Here is a 26195-nt window from a genome sequence, read left to right on the forward strand (position 1 = left end):
CATCCCTGTCACCCACTTACACAGACGACCTATGCACGGCACACACACAAGCATGCTGAGACGACAGGAGCCGTCAGGACGGAGGACGAGCGCCACCCTGACCCCTCGGGCTGCCGGCTAGCTAAGGAGACGGCGTTTACCAGGAGGGAGGCGATCATCAGCTCTGAGTCTTCCCGGGACCAACTGTGTGCGGTCTGCTCAAGGGCATTACCCTCTCCTTGCTGCTTGCACATGTAAGCACAGTTTCTCTCAAACACGGTGCGGATGCCTTTGAAGAGAATCACACTAGTCGTGCAACCCATCCCCAAGGTGTGGACGTCCGACTCCTAGCAGCCTCCACACCACCCCCACGCCGGCTTCCTCGGCTCTTCAGACACAGGCTCCGGCTGTAGCGTCTTCATGACAGGCAGTCGCCAGCGCCAGAACGGAGAGAGGAGCCAGGCTGCCGCACCAGAGTCCTGCCCAGCAGCAGGCTGACTGAAAACTAAAACAATCCAGGCTCCCGTGTGAGACAGGAAGGGGGTGGCGACACCCCTCAGATGTGCCACTCTCGGAAGGGCCGCTTCCAGCTGCCCGGCTGCCAACAGAGCAGGCGTGCGAGCCTGGCACGGCTGCAGGGAAGGCTGGCTCCGCGGTGCTGCGATGCTGTGGTCTCAGGACCTGCCCACGGTGGAAGGACAGCGCCAGGCGGCCACCGCGAGGCACACGCTGCTGCCAGAGGCACAAAGGACTCTCCTCTGCTGCAGGCTCACGCCCAGAATGCTTCGTCCCGCACCTCCATTAGCAAGCGTCTCCTGCCTTGACCTAAATATGCTGCCTGTGTAATCTCGCTTCAGCGAGGAGGCAGAGGAGCCGAAGGGACGGGAGAACAGCCTAAAAACGGGGGCTGCTGAGGCGAGTGCTGCTATGGAAACGTGTGTGTGCTTCAAACAACCTTCTCCGCAGAGCAGCATGCTGCAGCACAGCGCAAGTGAACACGCACGCGTGTGCTCCTGACTTCCGCCCTCTCTGCCCGTACTAGCCACGCTGGGGCTGCTCAACCATTCCCTGGCCCTGGTACCCAAAGATGCAAATGAGAATGTGGGCAGAGGCAGCAGCTGGACATGCCTGCAAAGCGGTGCTGGCATCTGCAAAGGCCGTGCATGCTGCAGTCCAATTCACAACCAACATCAGTGTTGCTGATCCATGACTAATCCAGGTCCTGCCACCAGACTCAGCTCACTGGTACTAAGGGACATCCCGTGACGGCAGGGAGGGATAACAGGGAGTTCCTCCCTGACAGAAGCTCACTCCTGCCGTCTCCCTGTTTGCACGAAGGTAATTTCCTACAGCTCACACTTAGAAAAAGGTCACTGTTCTTTTGACCCGCACAACTACCCTCATCTAAATCTCCAGGCTTACCCCAATACTGAGCTGGAACAGTTAGGTACCTTGGAGAAGCGACAGAAAACCATGTGATGGAGCAAGACAGCGAACACTGTCCTGTCATGTGACCCCAAAGGGCTGTATGTCCTGCCTAGCCACAGCTGACTCGGCAAAGGAAAACCCCAGGACCTTCTCTCATGCCCCCGCCCCTGTGTGTGTGTGTGTGTCTGTGTGTGTGTGTGTGTGTCTGTGTGTCTATGGGACTCTCTTTGTATCTCTGTATTTCTGTATCTCTCTCTGTGTCTGTCTCTCCCTCTCTCTTTCTGTCTGTTCACCTCTCTGTCTTTCTGTCTCTGTCTGTCTCTCTCCTGACTGTGTCTTTGTCTGTGTCTCTGTCTGTCTGTCTCTCTCTCTCTGTCCCCCTGTCTCTCCCCCGTCTTTCTCTGTGTCTGTCTCTCCATCTGTCTGTCTGTCTGTCTCTGTCCTTCTGTCTCTCTTTGTTTGTCTCTCTCCCTGGCATTCTTATGAAAACGTATCTGAACAGCCACACAAAAGCACAGAGGTGAAGGCAGAGCCACAAGCAAAGTCCAGGGGCTGTGGCTCTAGACCAGGCAACTCCACAAAGTGACTCCGTGAGAGGAGGAGGCACCAAGGGGATGTCCGTACACAGACGCGCTTTGTGTAAAGACCAGAGCGCAGGGTCCCAGAAACATGTGACAACTGAAGTGTCCCCAGCACTGAGGGCGCGGACAGGGGATCCAGGAGCCAGACAAGGTTCAGCACTCAATGAGGCTCTGCCTGACCAGGACACTTGACGCTGATCTCTGAACCCTGCACTTATATGTTTACCCACACACCCAGCCAGGCTCAGGTGCACGCACACAGCACACACAGCACACCACAGAGTCCCGCCAGCGTTCAGGGCCCCTCCGCTGTCTAGCTTCTTACTGGCATCAAAAGCGGGGTCCACCCGGCCTCTGCTGTCAGCTTGCCCAGATGGGGTGCAGAGGGTGGAGCTGCTGGCCTTGCATGGCGCTCAGAGCCCTCTGTGCGAGCTGCTTTACCAGGACAGATGTGGGCCACACACCGACGCTTTATGCACTAGGAATGCCCTACTTTGGGGGCATCTTCATTACTCCATGTGACATCAGTTCCAGAGTGCTGGCATGACTGGTCTTCGTGGGTGTGAATACTCAGCTCTGTTTTCCATCTCTCTGGATCACATCCTCTGGAACCGGAGTTATACTGTGCTGCAATGTAGGTGCTGGGAATCGAACCTGGGTCCTCTGGAAGAGCAGCCAGTGTGCTTAAACACTGAGCCATCTCTCCAGCTCCTACACCAGGTTTCAATTAATTAATTTATTTTTTTAATATAGGTTTTTGCTGTGTAACCCAGGCCAGCCTGGAGCTCTGTGTAGCTCAGGGTAGTGTCAATTCAGCCCTCCTGGGATAACAGCATTCATCATGCCTGACTATTAACATCAGGTTTAAAAGGAGAGTCAACAAACAAAATGTACCAACAGCTTAAATCTGCTTGCTGATGATTTATAATCCACTGTAAAGTTCAAGTGTAATCTTTCTATTTTCAAATGTAATCTTTTGCTTTTTTTGGTTTTACTTTGGTTGTTGTTTTTTGAGACAGGGTTTTCCTGTGCAGCCTTGGCTGCTCTGACTCACTTTATGGACCACAGGCAAGCAAACAAACATGGAAATTCGTCGACATGTAAATGTAATACTAGAGACTTTAAAAACACTGAACATGTAAATTGTGATGTAAATGGTCTTGAGAATTCAGAAAAATCTATTTCGTTTGCTTTTCACTCCCAGGCCATAGAAATAAAAATGATACCAGAACATGTTAATCGATTGTTTTCGCCGATTTAGGTATGGCAGGCACAGAAAGAAGAGATCCCTTAAAGATGTAAAAGACTGGCTGGGTGTGGCAGTGCACGGATCTAATCCCAGCACTCAGGAGGCAGAGGCAGGCGGATCTCTGTGAGTTCAGGGCCAGCCTGGTCTACACGGATGCTGCTCAGAGTAAGGGCGGTGTGACCATCGAGCCCTCAGAACGCAACACAGCCTCTTGCTTCCGGCCGAGCTGTGCTCTCTCGGGTGGTCACGGAGGTGGGCGGCGCATGCGGCCTCCACAGGCCCAAGCACAGAGCCCCTCAAAGCTCATCGTCTGCTGCAGGCTCCCATCTGCAGCAGCCTCCCTGCCAGCGCCTTTCTGCTTTAAATGTCTTCTAAAAGTCAGATCCATCTGCTTGGAAGCCTTCCTTACTGCTCTCCCCAGAAATCTGGACAAAGAAGCTGAGAGAAAAATCTCACAGTAGAAACTGAAGCTAACGAGTTTCAAACTGAGCTATCTTCCACCTGGACTGCACCTCTTGCAAATTTTGGAGGTGCGGGAGAAGCTGGGGTCTCGCCTGGTCTGCAGGACTGAAGAGCAGCCACACTCACCTCCAGATGGAGCCTGGATCCACCCAGGCTCCAGTTAAATGCCACTATAGCATCGGCACAGAGAAGGAGGGTGCTGCGAGCCGCGCTGTGGCAGCCTTGCAGGAGCCGACCTTTGCCTGCTCGGGCTGCTCGATCACACAGCACTGTGCCTGCCACACGCTACCACGTTGGCCTTCCTTCCCTTTTGAACTGACTGTTCTCCAGTGACGGGGATCAAGTGCAGCAGCGGGAAGAGAACACTGGGTCTCCTGGACCACAGTTATGAATAGTTGCGCAGCACCTGGAAGTTCTGGGGACTGAACCCGCGTCCTCTGGAAGAGCCTCAGGTGTGTTTAAGCTCACAGCCATCTCCGCAGTCCCTGCATAAACCGTTTCTTTTAAATAAGGGAAAGAGGGTGGGGCTTGGACTGCATTCCCAGCACCTGAGGGAAAGGCAGGAGGACAGCTACGAGTTCCCGCCCTGCATGGCCGACACAAGCACCATGCCAGCCTAGACTTCAGTGACACCGCCCCAAAAAGAAGTGACCTCTCTTAGCCCTGTGTGTTTCAGGAACACCGGCTTCACAGATCTAGTACACATATTTAATGATTTGTGTGTGTATACGTGTGTGTGTGTGTATGATTCTGTACCTTATGGCAGAAAGTCACTCTTGAAAGCCTTCCTCTTAAGCAACAGACATAATTTTAAAATGAAAAGTTGTGAAGAGGATCCAAAACAATGGGAAGTGAGGACACTGTGCTAAGCAAAACAAGCCAAACACAAGCAATCCCATGGTTCTACACGCATAGGGACCAGATCACTGAAATGCATGGCTGGGATGACCCATGTTCATGGTCCAGCGAGGAAAAGTGAACGGTCAGTGCTTCCTGTCTCTCTGGAACAAGCGCCATGTAAGAAGAGCTACCCAGGAGGGGCATGAGCCTTCTCCTGCCCTCTCTCCCTGCCACCTCAGCCCCTCACAAAGGGCACAGACATGGAGAGCCAGCTTTGTGCTGTTTGTTCCTTTCCCTTCATCCTGGCCTCCTCGGAAGAGCTTTTGAACATGCATGGTCATAGAAAAAAAGGAGCTGGGTGCTCAAGTTCCAACAGACAACTGCAGCACGGTCATGGAGAGCCCGAAAGAACCAAAGGTTCTGTGGGTCCTTAACCCCAGCTCTGGGAGACACCGGGCAAGCCGGACTTCAGCGACTGCTAAGAGAGGCGGCAGAGTGAGAGTCACGACTGCTGAGCACGCTCAGACCTTTACAGAGAAACCAAGAAGTCCAGCAAGGCGGGCCCCGTGTCACCCCCGAGATGCTACGGAAGGGGCTCGCCCACCGCCCAGTGCCTTTGAACACCTGAAGCAAGGTGCCGAGAGGGAGGCTGGCTGCTCAAGCCGAAGGCCGGCCCAAGCTCCAGGACGCCAGCCCGAAGGAGCCCGGATGGAAGGCACCACAGCGGCGGGTGCAGCAGGCACGGCCAGTGCCCTCCTCCTGCCGCACCCGCCTCTGCAGAGTCTCCAGTTGGCAGACATCTGAAAAGGTCAGGCCGCAGCAGAGCACCCGGACAACAAGTACAGCGACATGAGCACAAGCCACGCACCCAAGCAGCAGGCTCACGTGAAGCCGCTGGGAAGCCCTGACATGGGGACACAGACTGAAACTCAATCCTACAACTTGAGTTACTTTAGAGGAGCTGGGCCTAAGTCTTTTCCTGCCGCTGCAGCAGCCCGGAAGCACTGTGACCACGCCCATAAAGAAATGTGAGGCCGAACCAAACTAAAACAGCCTACAATGTGTTCACAGCATCTTCAGAATCACCGTACACTGCGATGACAGGGGTGGCTTGGTGGCTACATGCGCTGGATGCTCCTCTGGAGACCCAGGTTCAATTCCCAGCACCCACATGGTGGCTCACAACCATCTGTAAACCCCGGTTCCAGAGGAGTCAATGCCTTTTCCTGAATTCTGTAGGCACGGGAACAGGTGTACAGTGCACATACATGCATGCAGGCGTGAGGACACGGGCAGGTACTCGGTGCTCATACATGCATGTAGGCGTGAGGACACGGGCAGGTACTCGGTGCACATACACGAGGACACGGGCAGGTACACACTGCACATACATGAGGACACGGGCAGGTACTCAGTGCACATACATGAGGACAGGGGCAGGTACACACTGCACATACATGAGGACACGGGCAGGTACTCAGTGCACATACATGAGGACAGGGGCAGGTACACACTGCACATGCATGCAGACATGAGGACACGGGGCAGGTACACACTGCACATACATGAGGACAGGGGCAGGTACACACTGCACATGCATGCAGACATGAGGACACGGGGCAGGTACACACTGCACATACATGAGGACACGGGCAGGTACACACTGCACATACATGAGGACACGGGCAGGTACACACTGCACATGCATGCAGACATGAGGACAGGGGGCAGGTACACACTGCACATACATGAGGACAGGGGCAGGTACACAGTGCACATACATGAGGACACGGGCAGGTACACAGTGCACATACATGAGGACACGGGCAGGTGCACAGTGCACATACATGAGGACACGGGCAGGTACTCAGTGCACATACATGAGGACACGGGCAGGTACTCAGTGCACATGCATGCAGACATGAGGACAGGGGCAGGTACTCAGTGCACATACATGAGGACACGGGCAGGTACTCAGTGCACATACATGAGGACAGGGGCAGGTACACACTGCACATACATGAGGACACGGGCAGGTACTCAGTGCACATACATGAGGACAGGGGCAGGTACACACTGCACATGCATGCAGACATGAGGACACGGGGCAGGTACACACTGCACATGCATGCAGACATGAGGACACGGGGCAGGTACACACTGCACATGCATGCAGACATGAGGACACGGGGCAGGTACACACTGCACATGCATGCAGACATGAGGACACGGGGCAGGTACACACTGCACATGCATGCAGGAACGTGGTGAAAAGCAGGGCCCGGGGCCACTTAGTGAGTGAGCTGCGGGGTTACCTGTGGACAAAGTGTTAACACGGCGGCACACCCACAGTCACAACACTGTGTTTCTCTCGAGGGTGCCCTGTACCCCAACACAGCAGGCGCCCCACACGCTCCTGGCCCCGAGCATGTGGCAAAGTCAGCGCAGGAGAAGACAGGCACTGTTCCTTGATCAGGGCCAGTCACACTCCGCCCTGACACTGACAGGACACACAACAGAACCTCCCTGTGGCCAACAACCCTTGCGTGGTCGTTGTCTATGGTGAAGTTCCTGGCCATCTCTCCCAATCTGCTCAAAGAAATTTCTTTTACAGACATTTTCCCATGAGATATTCATCTTGGCTTTAGCCACGAGGCTCTCACGATCCAAGACAAAAATACTGTTTGGAGAAAAACTTAGAGGGATGGAAAGAGATTAATAAGAGATTTTTTCCTAATTACTCAGGTCAGAAATCCTGCTATATTTAGGCTGGCCCAGTCACATGAGCAGCTAGGAATGCCAATGTTGCTAAAGAAACCACGAACAGCCCAGGACAGCCCGGCGCGGGGTTCACCTCTCTGTGCTGCTGTCACACGAAGCTGAGTCCGCTGCTTGTCAGGTCCACAGGGAAGACGTAGGTCTCAATTTCTCACTTCTACCAACTCAAAAAGCCAAGTTCTGTGGATGACGCCCTCTATGGCCATCCTTCAGCAGTTCCGAGGAATTATGATTTCCACAGACACCCGTCCTCATGCTCAGATCGGCTGGAGGGGTGTGGCCAGCACCGACACCCATGGAGTCAGACCGACAACAACCCTGGCTGAAGTGTCAGGAGTTGGCGAACTCACAAGTTCACGTGTCTCTTTAGAGCAGGAGCTCGTAAAGTCCTGTCACGGGCACTAGGTTAAGAAACACACCTTAGGTTAGACCCAGTGGATGCGTAAAACAACCCACCTTTACGCCACGTGCCACAGTGACCTGCCACTTCAATCCACTAGGCGGAAGCAGGGGGGTGGTCACGGTCCCCTAAACCGTCTCTGACCCTTTCACGAGCTGCAGTGCGAAGCCCACCTCACACAGCGGTTCCTGAGGAGCATCTGCGGCGGTGAGCCGCGGAAGGAACCCCACGATATGGAAAGCAAACTCTGGAAGGCGGAGTTCTGCCTCACATGGTGTGTAGTCTCCCCAAACTTGGAAGTGCTAGCGGAGCCCCCACTGCTGTCCTCACAGCCCCTCAGCGCTGTACCCACAGACGCTGGCGGAGCCCCCCACTGCTGTCCTCACAGAGACAGTAGCGGAGCCCCTCACTGCTGTACCCACAGACGCTGGTGGAGCCCTCACTGCTGTACCCACAGACGCTGGTAGAGCCCTCACTGCTGTCCTCACAGAGACTGGTGGAGCCTCTCAGTGCTGTACCCACAGACGCTGGCGGAGCCCCTCACTGCTGTCCTCACCCACCTGACCAAGGGCTGCTTCTTAACCCCTCTACACGGAGGTCCTCGTCTTGGAAAAACATTCCCATCAAAGGGAAACAATGTCTTCAGTGACCCAAGGCAGGAAAGGCACTTGGCCACCTGGGACAGGCCTTCCCCGCCCCCCCGCAGAAAAGATGCTCTGCCGTCAAAACACAGGCCCAGCTGCTGCCTCCCGAGCAGATGGGCTTCCCACCCGAGACCAAGCACAGCTGGACCGACTGTGCAGACTTCAGACCGCCAGAGGACCTCACGGGAAGCATCTTGACCCGGGAGGTCCGGGCGAGACCCAGGGAACGAGAACAGACCGTGAGGCACAAATACCTAGTGCGGCCGGCACAGCTAGGCACATCTGCTACTGAGCAGAAGTGCACGGCGGCCGCGCCCCTCTGCGGTGCTGAGTGACAATGCCCCAGGTTCGGGCATCTGAATGCCGGGTCACACGGAGGACACTACTGCAGGACATCACCTGGTGGGCTCCCAAGCCAGGCCCGGTGTCTCTCCCTGTGCATCGGGATGAGGACCCTCAGCTCCTCCAGCACCGTGTCCGCCTGCATGCCGCCATGTCATGACAGATGACAGCGGACTAACCCTCCCGGGTTAACTGAGCCAGCCCAGATAACACTTCCAGTCAGAAGTGCTGCCGTGGCAGAACACTCAGGAAGACATGGTTGTGTTATTTTAGGTAAACACTAAACTCTACAGATTCGATTTCGTGCAACAGAACACTGAGGCAGACCTGAAATCAAGACGAATTAGCAGCCACCATGAGCGTGAGCCGGCGATGGGCATGAGGAAGAGTTGCTGAACATCTTCACTCCCCAGCAGAGACATTTGCACTGTTGCGGTTTTGTTACGTGAAAGGTCCAGGATGTTAGGAAGGAGGGGTCAAGACAGACGTTTCCAAGGATACAAGCTGGTGATGGAGCGGCATCTCCGGCTGGCCCCACCCTCTCCTCAGGTGGGGTGCTGAAAAGCACATGGCTGCCTCACCAGTGGCTCCCAGGAGACCCCGCTACTCAGTCTGCTCCTTCCCTTGCACTTCTGCTGGCCGTGGTCTCGAAGGTCACGCCAGCTCCTTTCTGTGCGGTGGTAGCTGGCGCAGGCCGTAAGTTACAAGTGGCCTTGCCACTCTCCCCCGCCCCCGAGCACCCACATCCACAGCTGCACTCCAGATCCACGGACCTCTGCTTTGAGCTTGGAAGGTTTCACAATGCGGCCTCGTGTCTGCTCACCCCAGCCACACCGATGGCCGCTCCCCTCGGCCACACTGCCGGCTGCTCACCCTAGCCAATGCCTCAAACGCTTCCCAGGTGAGCCAGCTCCTCAGCTGCTAGGTGCTAACTTGGGAAAAGGAAAACATGAGTCCGTTTGGCAGGCACAGATAGGACGTCCACAGCACTATGCGGGTAGCCGAAGTCCACAAATGCCCAGCCGGTATAGAACAGATGAATAAAATGTGCTTTCTGGAGAGGACTGAACGCAGTGCTATTTGCAACAGAATGCAATGTGATAAGATGCTGGGTGGGAAGGCAAAACCCCAAGGCAGCTAAAGGGAGCCAGCGGCCAGGCCACGCACGCCAGCAGCCAGGCCAGGTACACAGGCTCCATTTGTGCCAGAGTTCAGAGTAGGAAACTGCAGGCAAGAGGCAGGTGAGCGCTGCCGAGACCTGGGTAGGAGCTGAGATCCCGGCTGACAGGGAGGATTTTCTGGGGAGAATACAGAAATGTTTTCAGGCTGGGTCACTGTGATGACCACAGAGATCTGCAAATTTACTGAAGTCCAGCGAACAGCACACTTCGATTCTAGACTAAACGCCAGGCTTTACACACTGCGTTGAACTCCTTAAAGACTCCTGTTTGCAGAAGGCAGGTGTAACGCTAAGCCTGTTTCCTCAACAGAGGTGAACAGAGCTACAAACAACTAACTCACAAGCTAAGACTAGAGGGCTTTGAGCCTCTGTTGCTTTTTTGCTGCAAATGCCAAAATCCTCACAATCCAGAAGGATTTCTGAGAAATGCGACTTCAAATAGGAAACTCTTTTGTGCTGGGTCACCTGTGTGTTAGCCATGCTACAAAGTCTTTAATTCAGAAGGTATTTCCTAATTAAAACAGCCGGTCTAGCAATGGTAAATCACACAGAATTTCCCTGCAGGAGGACTGGAGCTACCTGAAACGGAAGTTTTCATTCCACGCCCTTACATGTTTCACGGCAGTTTCCGGCAATCTAAACGCCACTGGCTCGGAGGAGCAAGGGCGCTCTACCAGCTAAAGCCATCGTCCCCGCCGGGAAGGAGACCATGTTTCAAAGGACGATGGCACCCTAGAAACTTCCGCAGTAACAGTAAAAGGAGCCTCTCGCGTCCACAGAAGGGCGCTGAGACCTCACTGTGGCTCGGCTCCAGCCTGTAATCAGGAAATCTTTTCAAGCTGCTCCATCTAGTGGACTGACAGACAGACAGACGAGCCTTAGGACAAGAGAAACACTTTTAATGGCTCAGGCATCCAATGAAGCCCACACCCACAGCCAAGCCGCAGCCCTGGAAACCAGTGGTGAAGACCAGAAGTTCCACTTCTCAAGTCCGAAGGACAACGAGGCAGGACCAGGAGGAGGGGTCGCAGCTTACGCGCGTCCCGGGGTCGGGGGGACTGGTTAAACATCTGCACCCCATCTCCCGTTTCCCTGTTTTCTCCACCCAGCAAGGACTGCAGGCCGGCAGTAAAGCCTGAGATGTGCAGAGCGATGTCCGTCACCCCGGTACTGAACACACCTCTTCCAAACTCTGTCCACAATTAGTCACAAGAGACTTTATCTGTAAGAGCCAAACGCTGGAGACGTGCCTAATGAACGATGGATTCACCAATCAAAGGAAACAGCTATAGCCAGACACGACGACGCGGATGGTCTGAGACATCCGAAATGAAAGAAGCAGGAGAAAACAGAAGTCAAGTGGTACACGTCCGTGTTCATAAAAACCACAGCAACAAAGGAGAGCCGCGACTTCTCTCGGATGACGGAGAAGACATGGTGACACACGGGAACAAGGACACTCAGGCTGGGGCTGTGGGCGTGTTCAGTACATTGACTGTGATGGCAGTTTTACACACGTGTTAAAATACGCTTATTTAACTATGTGCAACCTAATGCATGTCAGTTATTCTCAGGAAAGTTAATTCGTGGGAAATGACCCTTTGGGAGCATTTTCACACAATAGATTCTCAGGCTAATATGCACTTATTTTTTATATTAATATTTTTTATTTTTAAATAATTTTATACATTCACTTATATCCCAGATGTAGCCCTCTCCCTTTTTCCCTCCCAATCCCCCCTCCCTTCCTCATCTCCTCCCTGCCCCCTTCCGAGTCCACTGAGAGGGGGTGTCCTCCTCTCCTTCTGTCTGCCCTAGCTTATCAGGTATCTTCAGGATGGTTGCAATGTCCTTATCTGTGGCCTAGCAAGGTTGCTCCTCCCTCAGGGGGGAGGAGAAGCTCATGAGTTCATGTCAGAAACAATTCCTGTCCCCCTTACTAGGGAACCCACTTGGATAATGAGCTACCATGGGCTATGTCTGAGCAGGGGTTATAGGTTATATCCATGCATGGTCCTTGGTTGGATAAACAGTCTCATAGAAGACCCCTGTGCTCAGATATAATATGCACTTATTTTACCTTAAATCTGTTCAGCCTAAATACTCCTGTCTTTATTGGAAAACAGACTCGTTATTAAGCTGAAACACTGCTTTTACACCACTTTTAATTCAGCATAAAACTGGCTTCCGAGGAGAACAGAAACCATACTCACATTCCACACTGTATCCCTTGAAAAACTGGAGGGTTCTGGTTTTCCCGTGTGCCATTTGGGGCCCCTCACACAGGGAAGCACATTTACACACTCAGCCATGGACAGGTTTATCGTGTGGAGAGAGATTAAGGAAGGAAGGCCAAGTTCACAGAGAAATCACTGCACACCAGAGGACGAATCCAAGTTCCTCCACTTTCACACTGGGCGCCTCACAGCGCCAGGAAAAACTTAGCTCTGAGGAATGTCGCGAGAGCAGTGCACACTTGCAGCCTGGCGCCAAACACTGCTCTCTGAACGGCTACAAAGCGAAAGGAAGGCTTACCTTCTCCATCACACTTACATGCTTTTCAAGAGAAGGCCTAAGCTAACTGCTATAACACTGTATTTCCTGCACGCAGGACGGAGAGGGCTTTCAGGAAGATGATTTCACGTCTTTCCTGGGGGCGCACCTTGGCGCGTGTGTGGCAGGCAGAGGGCAGCTGGGAGAACTCATTCCTCTCCCTTCTTAAGGCCCGAGGGGGTCAAACTCAGGTCACCAGGCTAAGCAGCACCCTTCCCCACTGTCCTACCAGCCCGGGGAAATCTCCCCCAGTTTAATCTTTCTCTATAAAAACAGCATTTAGGAACTAGGTCCAGTGAGCCTAACACTTCACTTCCTTGAGCTAATCTTACTATTTTTATACATACAATAATTATGTCAGGCTCCCCAATATGAGACAGAAGCCTTAAAATCCCCTCGGTAGTTCACCCAACAATCCGTTACTTAGTGGCATTATTGGCAACCCTGACTCATGGAAGAAGACAATATTTTTCATTTCTTAACAGTTAAACGTCTTGTTTTTAACTAACAACAAACTGAAACTTTGGGAAAGAATTACAAGGAAGAAAGGTGGGGATGCAGTGTCTGGTGTGTGGCGCTGCAGCTGGCGGGAACCACGTGTGACACTGTGGTAACTCAGCAGAGTGTGTTCTGAGAAAGCACGCCCTGGGCTTCACTTCCGCCCACCAAGCTTAACTCTTCTCTGTTACATCTTGTTCAAGTAGAGGAGGTTTCTTCAAAGCCAGACTCAGGAGCCTTCCCCGTCAGCACACACTCAGCCTTCCCCATCAACACACTCGCGCTCCCTCCACTCAGCCTTCCCCGTCAGCACACACTCAGCCTTCCCTGTCAGCACACCTGCTGGACGCTGAACGCCACTCTGGTGTTGCCAGATGCTGCTGGACCACTCGTGGGGAGTTTTACGTTTCCGGACAGTAGGGTGCTCACAGTCTGCAGCCGCTCTGGAGTCAGAAGGCCTGGGCGGCCCCGACACACTCCTGCTGGCACAGGACGGCCCCACAGCGGTGCGGCCTCCAGCCCTGGAAGGCCAACCAAATGCTCTACTGGGGTCCACTCCAAAGGTTGGTTTACTGTCTCCGACCATGGGACCTGGAGACACGGCTGGTGACTAGTCCTGAAGATGGAACCCTCACAAGAGCAAAGCCAAGCGTGGTGCACGCCTATAACCCCGGCACTTAGAAGGCAGAGGCATCGGCCAGAGTTCAGGCCATCGTGGGACCTTGAGCGCCTGTGGGGGTGGGGGAGACAGAGACAGAACTGCTCCTGTTCCCGCCCCTCCTCTAGGCTCCCCACACCCCCTCTCCACTCCACCCCAGCACGTGAGGGTCACATGAGGGATGGCACCTGTGACCAGGAAGCCAGCCTGCATCAGACAAGGACTACAGGAACGCTGACCTTGGGCTTGTGGCCACCACCACTGTGACATGCACACAAGTGATTAAGAACTAAATACAAGCTTACCGAACCTCCCAGCCTAGGGTGTAACCAAGTTACATTACAGTCAGAAATAACAACAGCTGCCTCCCAGGGTGGAACACACCTGTAATTCTAGCACTGTGAGGTCGAGGCCCAACCTGGACTACACAGAAAGACCCACTCCCCACACCCCACCCCAACCCGCAAAGAACAAACACATAAAAAAATAACCTACCAATAGTGGTGACATTTGAGCAGAAAATAAAAAATAAAACTTCCTTGGAAGTGGATTTCGGAGAAACGATGGCTATCACACATGAGAAATGTACACATTTTAGAAAAATGTGCACATGGACATTGTGGTGGTCTGAATGAAAATGGCTCATAGGCCCATAGGTTTGAACACTTAATCCCCAGTTGGTAGAAATGTTTTGGAAGGACCAGGAGGGTGTGGCCTTATTGGTGTTGTTGCAGGTGGACTTCGAGGTTTCAAAAAGCCACTCATTCATTCTTCCCAGTCAGCGTTCTCTCCCTCTCCCGCTCTCTGTCTCTCTGTGTCTCTCTTTCTCCGTATCTCTGTCTCTCTGTGTCTCTCTCAATCTCTCTCTGTATCTCTCTCAATGTCTCTTTCTCTGTCTCTGTCTTTCTGTGTCTCTCTCTGTCTGTGTCTCTGTCTCTGTGTCTCTGTGTCTATGTCTCTGTCTCTGTCTCTCTGTCTCTGTGTCTCTATGTCTCTATCTCTCTCGGTGTCTGTCTCTGTGCCCCTCTTTCTCTCTCTGTGTGTCTCTCTCTGTCTCTATGTCTCTCTATGTCTCTCTGTGTCTATGTCTCTGTGTCTCTCTGTCTCTCTCTCTGTATCTCTCTCTGTCTCTGCCTCATGCCTATGCATTGGGATTAAGCTCTCAACAACGGCCTAGCACCACGCCTGCCTACCTGCTGTCATGCTCCCTGCCATGAGGGACATCAACTCTATCCTCTTGAATGTTAGGGCCCCTGTAAACTCTTTCTCCTGTAAGAGACTTTGGTCATAGCGTCTTTACACAGCCAACAGAAAAGTGACTAAGACAGACTATGTGACTAAACCCTCCTCTCCAAGATTCAGTCCAGATATGACAGCAGAGGCTTGGTAACAGCATAAACCCTTCATGGGTCCCACAAAATGCAGGCAGTCCTTTAAACATTTCCAAAGTCTACTCTGCAGGAGGAAGAGGGGACATCGAGGCAAGGCGGAGACAGTGGAGCAAGCAGGAGGGACACAGAACTGAGTGTGTCCTGCCTCCTGCTCCCCCGGATGCCCAAAGTAGGTGTGTCTTCCCTAAGTTAGCAACAAGACCAGAGACGTCTCCTCTGCGCAAACAAGGTGGAGACTGTCGGCAGCCAATGCAACCATGCGGAGTTGAGTTTCCCGGTGCTGCCCAGGTGGGCCCTGCAGAAGCCTCACAAGATGTCTGGGTCATCAGTGAGCAGGGCACAGCCATGTGGCGTGGAGGAGCTCTGCAGGCATGAGGAGGCACACGGGAGAGCAGGCAGAAACAGGGCGCGCTCTGCTCCCTCGGAAGAGAAGACGCGCGGAAAGCAGACTTTCCAAAAGAAAGTGCTTTTGCTGTTCACAGGCTTTCTTTTTATTAATTTGTGTATGTGTGTGTCTGTGTGTGTTACCAGCATGTACATCTGTGTGCCCACATGGTCTGAAGAGAGGTCAGGTCCCCTGAAACTGGAGTTCTGGATGTCTGTGAGCTACCATGTGGGTGCTGAGAACCAAACCCGGGTCTTTCTAGAAGAAAAACAGGTACTGTTTCCTCTCGATTGCTGTGTAACTGCGTATTTGGGTGTGTGCCTGCACGAATGTCTGTGAACCAAACGTGTGTGTGTGGTGCCCAGGGAGCCCAGAAGGGGCAACTAGATCCGAAAGCAGAGTCATAGATGGTTATGATAAACCGTGTAGGCGCTAGAGACTGCCCCAGAACAGCCAGGGCTCCTGCCTCTGAGCCATCTTTCCATCTGGAAGGCTGGGTGGGCGGTGGAGGCTGCTGTGTTTCCAGAGAGGCTCACTGCGCCGTGCAGACTGACTGCAGCCTTTCCACGTCAGCCCCCAAACGCTGATGCGGCACCTGCCGCCTCTTCCCTCCTCACAAGGTAAATGAACGCCACCTTGAAGAGAGCCTTCCCCAAAGGAAACGCTCGAACACCAGCCCGCTCCAGACACCCAGAACCCATGGATGTGGCCTTATCTCAAAGCAGGGCCTCTGGCATACAGGGTCAGGAGGTCAGGCTACAGTGGTCTGAGTCCAGCAGTGTGTGCCCAGTAAGAGACAGAGAGAGGGACTCTGAACTGAGGCGTCTAGAAAAGTCTTACTGCTACAAAGGTTCCATCCAGTCTTAGTCATATTGATCCTTGCATCTGTTTCCAAACCTGATAGCTCAAAGCAATGAAAATACCTTTTATTGCATGTATTTATGGAGGGGAGCACGCATGTAGAGGTCAAAGGGAATTTACTCAGTTCTACCACCACAGGATCAAACTCATTCCAAGTTTGGTCTGTATCTTTGTCCCTGAACCAGCTTTCAACAATGAAACATCCTCTCCTAGGCCAGAGGTCTACAGCCCAGCAGGACCCTGCTCCCTCTATGGCCCCGAGCCCTTCCTTGTCTCCCGGCTCCGGCGGCATCTTTGGCTTATGGCTCATCCTCCCAGTCTCTCCAATTACGTTAGCTAATAATTCTAAAAAGTTGCAAGTCAGGTATTATCTCCACCCTACACAAGCACCAAGAATTAGCTCACAAGATGAGGCAGGAGGATGCGGAGGCATTTTCTGAGACTCCTCCAAATGGTGTCTTTTTCCCATCTTCAACAAACGTGGCGGCCGATGACGCTGCCCCTCCTCTACCGTCCTGCGGGACAGTTGTCCCTCTAGCTACTAAATGGAAACCGGCAGGCCCCAGTGCCTGCGGGGGCGCCCGGTGCCAGCAGACAGGGCAGGCTAACACAGGACACTGAGCTCCGCATGACTGGTGACATTTCCTCTCGTGCACTCCGACCCCTGGGCCATCCACTAACACTTGCCTGTCGCTGCCTCTCAGGTCATATCCTTTTCCTTGCACATCTGGTGTAGGAGCGGGAGCAGTGACCCCTTCAAAATGGGAAGGAACTAGAAAATATTTTTAAACATGACTGAAATACATTCTCAAAATGAGTTCCTATTCCCCAAGCATTTACATTTTTAGATGTTTTACTTTCAACCATTAAAAAAAAAAAAGGGTCTGTTCCTGTTTAAATGGGCTAAGGAACGTCTAAGAGCCTGGTATTTCTTCCCTGCCAAGCAAGACAGTTAGCTCAAACCCCACAGTATCAGAAACAAAGCTTTATATGCCAATCTATCAAAAATGGCTTATTTCTAGCCACTCAGCAGCTTCACACAGCCCTGTGACCTTCAACAGCTGTCACCTGGTGATGATGGCAACACTTGAGACCCATGAAGCCACGGTCTTCTGAGGCTCATCAGTCAGCTGGGGCAGCACCTGCATGGTCCCTTACCCGTCAGTCAGTGAGAGCCACCTTCTCTTGTGCCACCTCATGCCAGCGCTATCCAACAAAGCTGCTGTGTCACCGTCTCTTCCCTTGACCAGCCCCAAACCCCCCTACAGTCACCTCCACAGCTCTTTCGGCAAAGGGAAAGAAATGGAGATACTATAGGTATTTTCCTTGCTTTGGGGGAAAATCCTTTAAATTGGCCTAAAGATAGCTGGCCCTGAGAGAGAAGTTCAGGACACCTGGGCCCCATGGAGACTACAGCCACGTCCTCCGTCCACGACCCTGTACACATTTCCCGCCCATGTCCTCCTTCCACATCCCTGTCCACATCTCCCATCCACACCTCCATCCACGTTCCCCTGTCCACACCCCCATCCACGTCCCCTGTCCGCATCCTGGGAGGCCTCTTCACGGTACCCTGCTCCTGGCCATCAGACCCAGGAGGGTCCTCTCCTGCCTGCCTACAGAAGGACCATCCTGGGCTATTTTCCCTGTCTTGCACTCTGACATGTGAACCTCTGGCCTTTTATCACTTAGCATGCAGAGCCCAGGAGCAAAGGGCTTTAAGGTGCGGAAGAAAAGGGAGGCAGGTAGCCAAGCAGAGCAACCAGACCCAGAGGAGAATACAGTATGGCATTCAAATTGCACACCTGAAAATTCCAGCCCTCAGGAGGGAGAGGCCGGAAGATAAGAAGCTGAAGCCTAGCCTGTTGCTACATAACAAGATCAAGGCCAGCCTGGGCCACATAAGATCCAATGTCAAGAAAACACACAAACAAAAAGTGTTGCTACTGTGATTGTCCAAATCCTTACCCAATCCTTACCCAAATCCTTGTTCCTTACACAGGACAAGGAAGAGGAGCAAAAAACACTCCAGAAGGATTCTGGGGTTAGGCAGAGTGTGACGGCAGAGGAGGAAACTTGAGTGTGAATCACCTCAGCCCCAAGCCTTCCCATGCAGCCCTCCCTCTCACCCTCCCTTTGAGGCCCTCCGAGGCAGCACACAGGTGACTCCATGCTGGCTCAGCCTTGCCCTGTTGCCTCTGCACGCCATTATTATAGCTGAGCCAGCAGCAGTGCGAGTGTCCTCCCGCAGGCCTTAAAAGAGCAGCTCCCACACCGCCTGGCGCCAGGGGCCTCCAGTAAGTGTTGGCTGGATGAATGACTGGGAGCACTTGCATTTAACAACCATGTTGGCCAACTATGACTCTTACGTATAGGAGACATTACCACGGCCATAAAGTCTTCTGCCAACAACAGCCCAGGGGAACAGGCATAACCAAGCGGGCACAACCGCTGGCGCAGCACTGCTTTACAGCTGGAGAGTCAGCGCCAACCAGGGCTGGTTATCAAACCCATCTGACACACAACGACACTGTCAGGCAGTGCTGCTCGCTCAGTTCTAGGGCGGCCACGCCAAGAGCCCCGCAGCCACTCAGCGGCCGATGCTGGCTGATCTCCTGGCAGCCAGCAGGATGTCTGATTCACAGCAGGCCATCAGTAAATGATGCTTTCTATATCTGAGCTATCTGGTTGCCTAGCAACCATAAATGCTGCCCCAACTGGCTACCATCCTCAGCTGGGTTTGAACCAGTTGGGACAACCACGCAATGTCAACTAGGAAACCAACACTTGCTTCCCTGACTGCAGTTTCGAACGTCTGCAATCCCAGTACTGGGTAGGGCACAACAGGAGGATCCGGTGTTCAAGGTCAAACTATAAAGCCACGTTCAAGGCCAGTGTGAGCTACTTGAGACCCTTCTAGGGAGGGAGGAGAAGGCAGAGGACAGGGAGAAGATGGGTTAGAGATCTAGAAGAAGGAAGGAGGGAAAAGCTTTTTTAAAGATTTGCTTCCCAGCACTCACATTGTAGCAGTATTGGCTGCCTATTCACTAACATTTTCTAAAGGTATCAACTTAACACACACACACACACACACAAACTCAAAAATGCAGAAAACTTAAAACAAAAAGCAAATGACTAACTTGAAAGGCAGACATTAGGCTCCTTCGGAGCTGGAGACAGACTGAGGGTGGAGCAAGCATTCCTCCTGAACAAAAGGCAGACGGTCCCTGCTCACGGCCCCGCCCAGCCAGGATCCTTGGGCACAGGCCGGCCACCAGGAAGGCCAGAAGCAGAGATCCCTCCATGCCCTCACACCCTTCCTCCCCTCCCGCCATGCCAAGTAAGCCCCCCTCCGCCGCTCCCCACTTTCCGTTTGCCTATTGCCATTGTCTTGAGGATGGCAGCGGGCTTAACGTAAGGCCCAGGCCAGTCCCACAAGGACCACACTGTACCCAGGAGGGCAGACCTTCAGCAGATGCCTAGGTGCTGTGAGGGTACAGAGAACGGGAAAGGTGGGATTTTAAACTAATACCGTCAGCACAAAAGCCAACTTAGCCTTCAAAAGCTACAGACAAGTAAGCCATGTGCCCGCATCTCTCATTGCTGCTCAGCAGGCTGAGGAGGAGGGTCGTGAGTTCAAGACTAGTCTAGCCCCCAAGGCAAGGTCCCGTTCAAAGAGTCATTTTCTGATACAATCCCGCATGAGCCAGCGATCCTCCCACCACATTTATTTGCAAAGGAGACACACAATCCAGAGCGATCTTGGCGTCTGCAACAGCAAGGGTGAAAATGGGAAGCATCTGACAATTACACGAGATTGCTAGATATGGGGCAAACATGCTTAATCTTTAAAACTTTAGACTTTCTGAAGCAGTTTGGAAGGGTGGAGCCTGGGGAGACGCTGACTAGAAGCTACGAAATACAAAATTTCACTGAGGAAATGAGTTCAAGAGCCCACTGTACAATACAATGACAGGCACAGGCCAGCCACGGGCTACTCCAATCATTTCCAACCCTGGGAGCCGCCTCAGTGTTTGTCATCACTACGCCTCTGTCGCTAGTAAAACAACCGGGGAGCACCTAGAGCGAAAACAGGAAAGGCAGGAGCCCTGATCACAGCACAGGCCGCCCCAGGCTCAGCCCTGGGCTCGGGACACAGGCAGCTGAGTCACCCTCCTGCCAGGCACTTCCTGCAGCTGAGGCAGGGCCACCACAGGTTCTTCTGGACGGGCAGGCAGCCTGACCTTTGGGCCACAGGGCCTCGCAGAACTAAGCGTGGTCACCTGCTCATCTGCGATTAGCACGGGAAGTGATTTATGGGTTGTGAGGTTTCCGGTGGAAGAAGGGGTTCACACCCAGGGCGCTCAGACTCTCAGCTGCAGCGCAGGAAGCATTAAAGGTTGCCAAACTTGGGGCTGTTCCACAGCAAACATCCCACAGCACTGGCCTGGTTGCTAGGAGGCACAGCTGCCGGGGAAGCCCTTGCTTCGCAGATGGGGTGGTCGCAAACATCAAACACAAGCAAAACCCCAAATGCCATTTTGTTTCTAGCATTTGCTCAGAAACAGGTATTTATCGTTCATCTTTTTATACTTTCGTCCTCATGTCCACCCAACCATGGCACTACCCTCGGCCCTCCAATATCACCAGAAACGGCTCCTGCCCACTGAGAGAGTGAGTGTGTGCGCTGAGCCTACGGCCTGCAACAGTGGGATGCTTTTGAAAGTCTCAGAATTCCCATGGGAAAATCCACTGTAAATGTCCTACCCCACGAGAGTGAGAATGAGGAGGACAGACACCACGTCTCTCGCCAGGGCATGCCCTAAGGCGCACACGCCAGCCAAGGCAGTTGATGGAGAGCACGTGGGGCTGGCTGCTCACACCGGACCTGCACTAAGAGGCCTTCACACGAACCCCAGGCCTCTGCTGGACACAGCCCGGCTCGCTTCCTATTTCACCATTCCCAGCATCTCCTACAGAGTTGGCTGGGAGATGGAACAGCTCACAGCAACCCTCGGATCCCAACTTCCAGTTCCTGCAGTTCCCGTTGCAGGCCTAAGAGTGACAGTCTTGCTCTTCATTGTTTTATCACAGGCCGTTTCTCTCATTTCCCACCTTTTCGGGTAAAATTATCAGTAAATCCCCAAAATAGCTTGCTACTGAGCACCTGCTGACAAAAGGTATTGCTGAAAATGAGAAGAAAATGAATACTTTAAGATTACGTTTTCAACCAAGCAGTAATGACCTGTGTGTGATTCCAGCCCTCTGGAGGCAGAGGTAGGTGGCGGGTCCACAGAGGGAGTCCAGGACAGCCAGGGCTACACAGAAAAATCCTGTCTCAAAAAACAAAAACAAACAAAAGATTATGTTTTGTTGGGGCCAGAGAGATGGCTCAGCAGTTAGGAGTGCACACTGTGGCCAGGCGTGGTGGCATGTGGCCTTTAACCCCAAAAAAATAAACAGAGTGGAAGAGGACCTGAGGGAAGGTTCTTCCTAACCCTAACCCTGGGAATCAAACTCCAATCAGGCTGAGACAATGTAAAAGCCCTACATGTGTGAGTGCGTGTGTGTGTGTGTGTGTGTGTGAATGTGTGTAATAGGTAAATACGTATATGCAGAGTGGCTAGACTCGGTGAACTCTGGGTTCAGTAAGAGACACTGATAAATAAGACAGAACGGCATGAAAGAAAACTGACAAACCTGTGGCCCCCAGTTCACATGCGTGCACTAGTAAAGAAAACCCACCGCTGTCAGGTCTCCGGCATAGTCGAGTGTTGTTCCGTGAACTCAGGCCTGCAGAGGACGGCGAGACTGGTCTCCTGCATTGACCCTCGGGCAGAACTCTCTGGGAGGCAGGGCCCTGAGCAACTGCCAACAGCGTGAGTCACGCTTCCCCCAGCAGCTCGGTGAGGAGGAATTAGGGCCCACCGTGCTGCAGCTGCACGAGGGTCCCAGTGTCCCTCGGGGCAGCACTGGTGCCCTCTGTCACTTCTCAAAGATGACCCCCGAATGCTCAACTCTTAAGGTGAAGACTTTCCCAGAGGCCGGTGCCAGTGCGGGCAGCAGGCACAGCCAGCGCATCCCACAGAGGCGGGCGCAAAAACCTCTGCAGGGGCGAGGAGATGGTTACGAGCACCTGCTGCTCATCCAGAGGACCTGAGTTCAAGTCCCAGAGCACACACTAGGCAGCTCACGCCTGCCTGCAGCTGATGTGTGACTTGTGCACGTACACACAGAAAGGAGGGAGGGACGGAGGGAGGGACGGAGGGATGGCGGCGCCCTCTCCACGGCCACCTCGTGGTTGGGGATCGTGGCAGCCGGAAGGAAACTTTGCCCCTGCTCCCTCTGCTCTGGAGCCTGTGCCATGAACCACGTTCCAACAGCTCCTTTTCTTACTGTTTAACTTACTATTAAAGAGAATGTGTGCTGGGTGTGTGTGCACGCGCCTGCCATGGCCAGCATGAAAGAGTCAGTTCTCTCTTTCCACCATGTGGGTCTTGGGGATCAAACTCAGGTTGGTGGCCCACACCCTTACCCTGCTGACCCATGCCCCTGCCCACCGACCCCTCCTCTGCTACCAAGTGAAGCTGGAATGAATTGAGCCTCAGGCTCCTTGTCTCCTTCCCTCCCTCTGTCCGCCCGTCCCTCCTTCCCGCCCTCCCCTCGTCCCTATGTTCCGTGTGTACTGTGCCCAAGGAGGCCCACCCTGGCTACTCCTCACTCTGTTGACTGCAGCACAGGCTCACACTCACTATAGAATTGCGTTAAAAGATGGCAGAAACTAACTACCAAGTGAACGTAGATGACAAAGCATAAGCACAAACCTCCACAAACCAGGGAGACAGCAGACTGTGACAAGAATTCGAGCAAGCTCCTTCACTAGATGACCTGAGCCACGGGCCACCATCCCTGCCTGAGCGTGAAGTAGCACACAGAGGCTCGTCAGCACGGCGCCCGCCACCCTCCGAGCCCCTCGGAGCCTCAGGAGCTGACATTCACCACACACAGTGCCCGTTCACCTGCACAACCGCAGGCGTCTACTTCTTCATGCACGCTCTGACCACCCTCTCCAAACAGGACTGCATCATTTATTCTAAGTTTTCAACCTAGAACCCTGTGCTCCTCACTGTAAAAGACCGGTAGATGTAGTTGTATTACGCTATTAATAATATTCTCAAAGACATGCTTGGCATGTCACTGGACCCAGAAACCACATGGTTTTATTTAGGGCAAACAGGAACTTTGGGAGCAAGGAGAACCTTCTGGGACGCGGACGCCTGCTGGAGGGAATAGAGACATGAAGAGGGTCCAGGTTAGCCTGGGCTGCCCCGCGTCCTGCCCTGGCCTACATCGAGGATCGGTCACTGCAACAAGAAGCCCAGATTGTCACCTGACCCCAGTGATAGGACAGCACGGGCCTGGCCCATCAGATAGCACCACATGGGTTGTCATGGGGAGAGGGGGGCAAGCAGGGCACCCTGCCCTACCCCAGCCCTGGCTTCCCAGAAAACACCTGGCCACTTTTAGGACAATGAAAACACCACAGAATACAGCCCAGGACTGCACGGCTAACACACGGATCGAGAGAGAGGAGGGGAGGCAGGCAGGCAAAACCGCGCCGAGTTCCTGGATCAGCTCGCACCTCCCCTGCTTTCCAGAAAAAGGCCCTGGGACGCCCTATCACAGGTCAACGGACGTGGCCTGCCCTGGAATCTAGTCAAGGGAATCAATCACTCAGGTCTTCGCTGGCCCCAGTGTCTGCAAACCACACACGTTAGTGGGCTCACCTACGAGGAGGCCTCTGTCCACAGGACTGAGCAGAACACCACCTGTTCCCTCCGAGCCTACGGGAAGGGTAATGCTTGGCCTGGCCGACAATGTGAGGGGTGGGCCCACTGTCCTGCAGCTCCAGGGCAAGAGAGCCTCTATCGCCGCAAACCCCAACACCAGGCAGAAAGGACACCCAGGGTTTACAGGAGAGCGTGGGAAGCCACACAGACCCACAAAACACAATTAGGCTCCTGACTGGATTAGTGACACCAGGGCCCATACATGGCAGATGGACAGGAGGGAGCACCGAGGGGCAGGAGGGAGCACAGAGGTAAGGGCCATGTTGCTTGTTCCTGTGGTTTGTCCTGGGTCTCGGGGACAGAGTTGGTACGGAGACAGCGGTGGGAAGCAACTGCATCTCCGATCGCCCTGGTGCTTGAGCTCTCTGCTCTGCTGGGGACTGTTAGCTACACGCTATCACCCTCAGCAACACCACCAAAATGCCTCATCCTAGCTGAAGAGGCAGAGGGGAAGGGAGGACAGGAAGACGTAATCACCTTCCTGTGGGCTGGCCGTTACCTATGAGCCGCTTAAACCAGCGTCTCAAGGAGCAGAGAGGACCATGGTTTTCTCTGTGTCTCCTCTATTTGCTCTCCTTGAGGGGCTCAGCGGGTCACAAACCAACTCACAACTCAGCCATGACTGCCTGAGCAGACAAGGAGCAAGCGAAGGCTCTCCTGCAGGGTTCTGCTATGAAACCAGTTGAATAACAATGAGTGAGTGAGCGAGTGAATGAATGAATGAATGAATGAATGACAGTGTATAGCAATGTTCAATACATCATTATCCACAAAAGTGGAACAAGGAAACCTCCGTGTCTGTGGATAAACGGACACACAAAATGAAGCCGCTGTGTACAGTGGGAGATGCCCAGCCTTCAAAAGGGGAGAGGGCCTGCGTGGAGCACCAGGGACCTCGCCTGCACAAGGACCACCTCCGCCTCCGTAAAAAGGTGTCTCCGGAGCCGAGGGAGGCAGAACCAGTCTGCTCACTGCTCCGCACCAAATGCTTTGAAGACAAATCCCAATTCCACAGGCTCCTCTTCCAGGCCCAGAGCGCCAAGGGCTTCCTTATGTCTACAGAGAGCGCCGAGTGCATGTTCGGCTCACTTTCAGAATGCGTGTAGAAATTATTTCTGAAAATCCAACTGTGAAAGCCAGCTGTGCACACAGGGGAAGGAGGAAGGATCGGAAGTTTGACACCATCCTTGGCTACACAGTGAGCCTGAGACTAGCCTGGGCTACATAAAACTCTCTTTCAAAAAAGAAAAGCAATTTGCTTTTGCCCTACAGACATGTCTAATAACACTGACAGGAAAGCCAGCTGCCCTGAGTGAGCTTGCGGGGGCACAACGTGGTGCTGAGAAGCCAAGTGTGGTGGCTGAGGCAGGGGGACTGCTATGAGTTGAAGCCTGGGCAATAAAGAGTCTGCTCAAAGAGAAGAAGAGGCAGTAGGGGAGGGACTGGACAGACATTAGCACAAGGATCTGAGTTCGAATCCCCGATACTCAAGGAAAAATAAGTTTTCCAGGAACAGTACCCACCTGTAGTCCCGGTGGTGAGAGGTGCAGACAAGAAGGTCTCAGGGCTCCACTGGCCAGCCAGGTTCAGAAAGACCTCTTTCAAAAGTTAACAAGATGGTAGCCACAGTTTTCAAGTTTTTTAATTACTACACTTTGTGTGTGCAGGTCTGCGGACGACGGCAGGAACTGCTCCTCTCCTTCCACCAACGGTCTCCACGGGGCTCGGTGACCTGCAACTTTACCTGCAGAACTGCCTCGCAGACCCAGAGACAGTCTTAAGCAGACCTTTACAGAGAGCATCAAGCTGAAACTCGAAGATTAAGTCTGGTGTGGTGGTGCACACCTTTAATTCCGGCCCTCGGGAGGCAGGGGCAGGAGGATCTCTGTGAGTTCCAGGCCAGCCTGGTGTACAAAGTGAGTCCAGGACAGCCATGGCTGCACAGAGAAACCCTGTCTCGGACTTGAAGATTGAGTATTGAAAAACTATTACTGAACAGTTAATATCTTTGTAGAGGGCAACCAGCATTACACTTTTTAACTCTAAAAGGGAAAATGTTATGTCCATAATGACCTGGTGTCCCTGAGTGAAAACAACTCTCAGCTATCCAGACAAG

At 53.3% G+C, this 26195-nt stretch overlaps 1 protein-coding gene across 17 annotated transcripts in view; it reads right to left on the reverse strand.

The window, feature by feature from the left end:
• Dock9 (dedicator of cytokinesis 9) overlaps window positions 1–26195 on the reverse strand; it is a 205545-nt gene that overhangs the window by 160306 nt on the left and 19044 nt on the right. For 2 of the 17 annotated variants that reach the window (XM_060391632.1, XM_060391627.1), the window contains exon 1: window positions 141–1015. The exons of 5 other annotated variants lie outside the window; for them this stretch is intronic. In XM_060391632.1, the coding sequence (XP_060247615.1) occupies window positions 141–302 (162 nt within the window). In that variant the 5' untranslated portion in view covers window positions 303–1015. Of the gene's footprint in view, window positions 1–140; window positions 1027–26195 lie in introns of those variants that run through there. 10 more of the 17 variants (XM_060391629.1, XM_060391631.1, XM_060391639.1 and 7 more) reach the window with 8 other exon arrangements.

The sequence above is a fragment of the Meriones unguiculatus genome, chromosome 9, assembly GCF_030254825.1.
Source record: "Meriones unguiculatus strain TT.TT164.6M chromosome 9, Bangor_MerUng_6.1, whole genome shotgun sequence".
NCBI lineage: Eukaryota > Metazoa > Chordata > Mammalia > Rodentia > Muridae > Meriones > Meriones unguiculatus.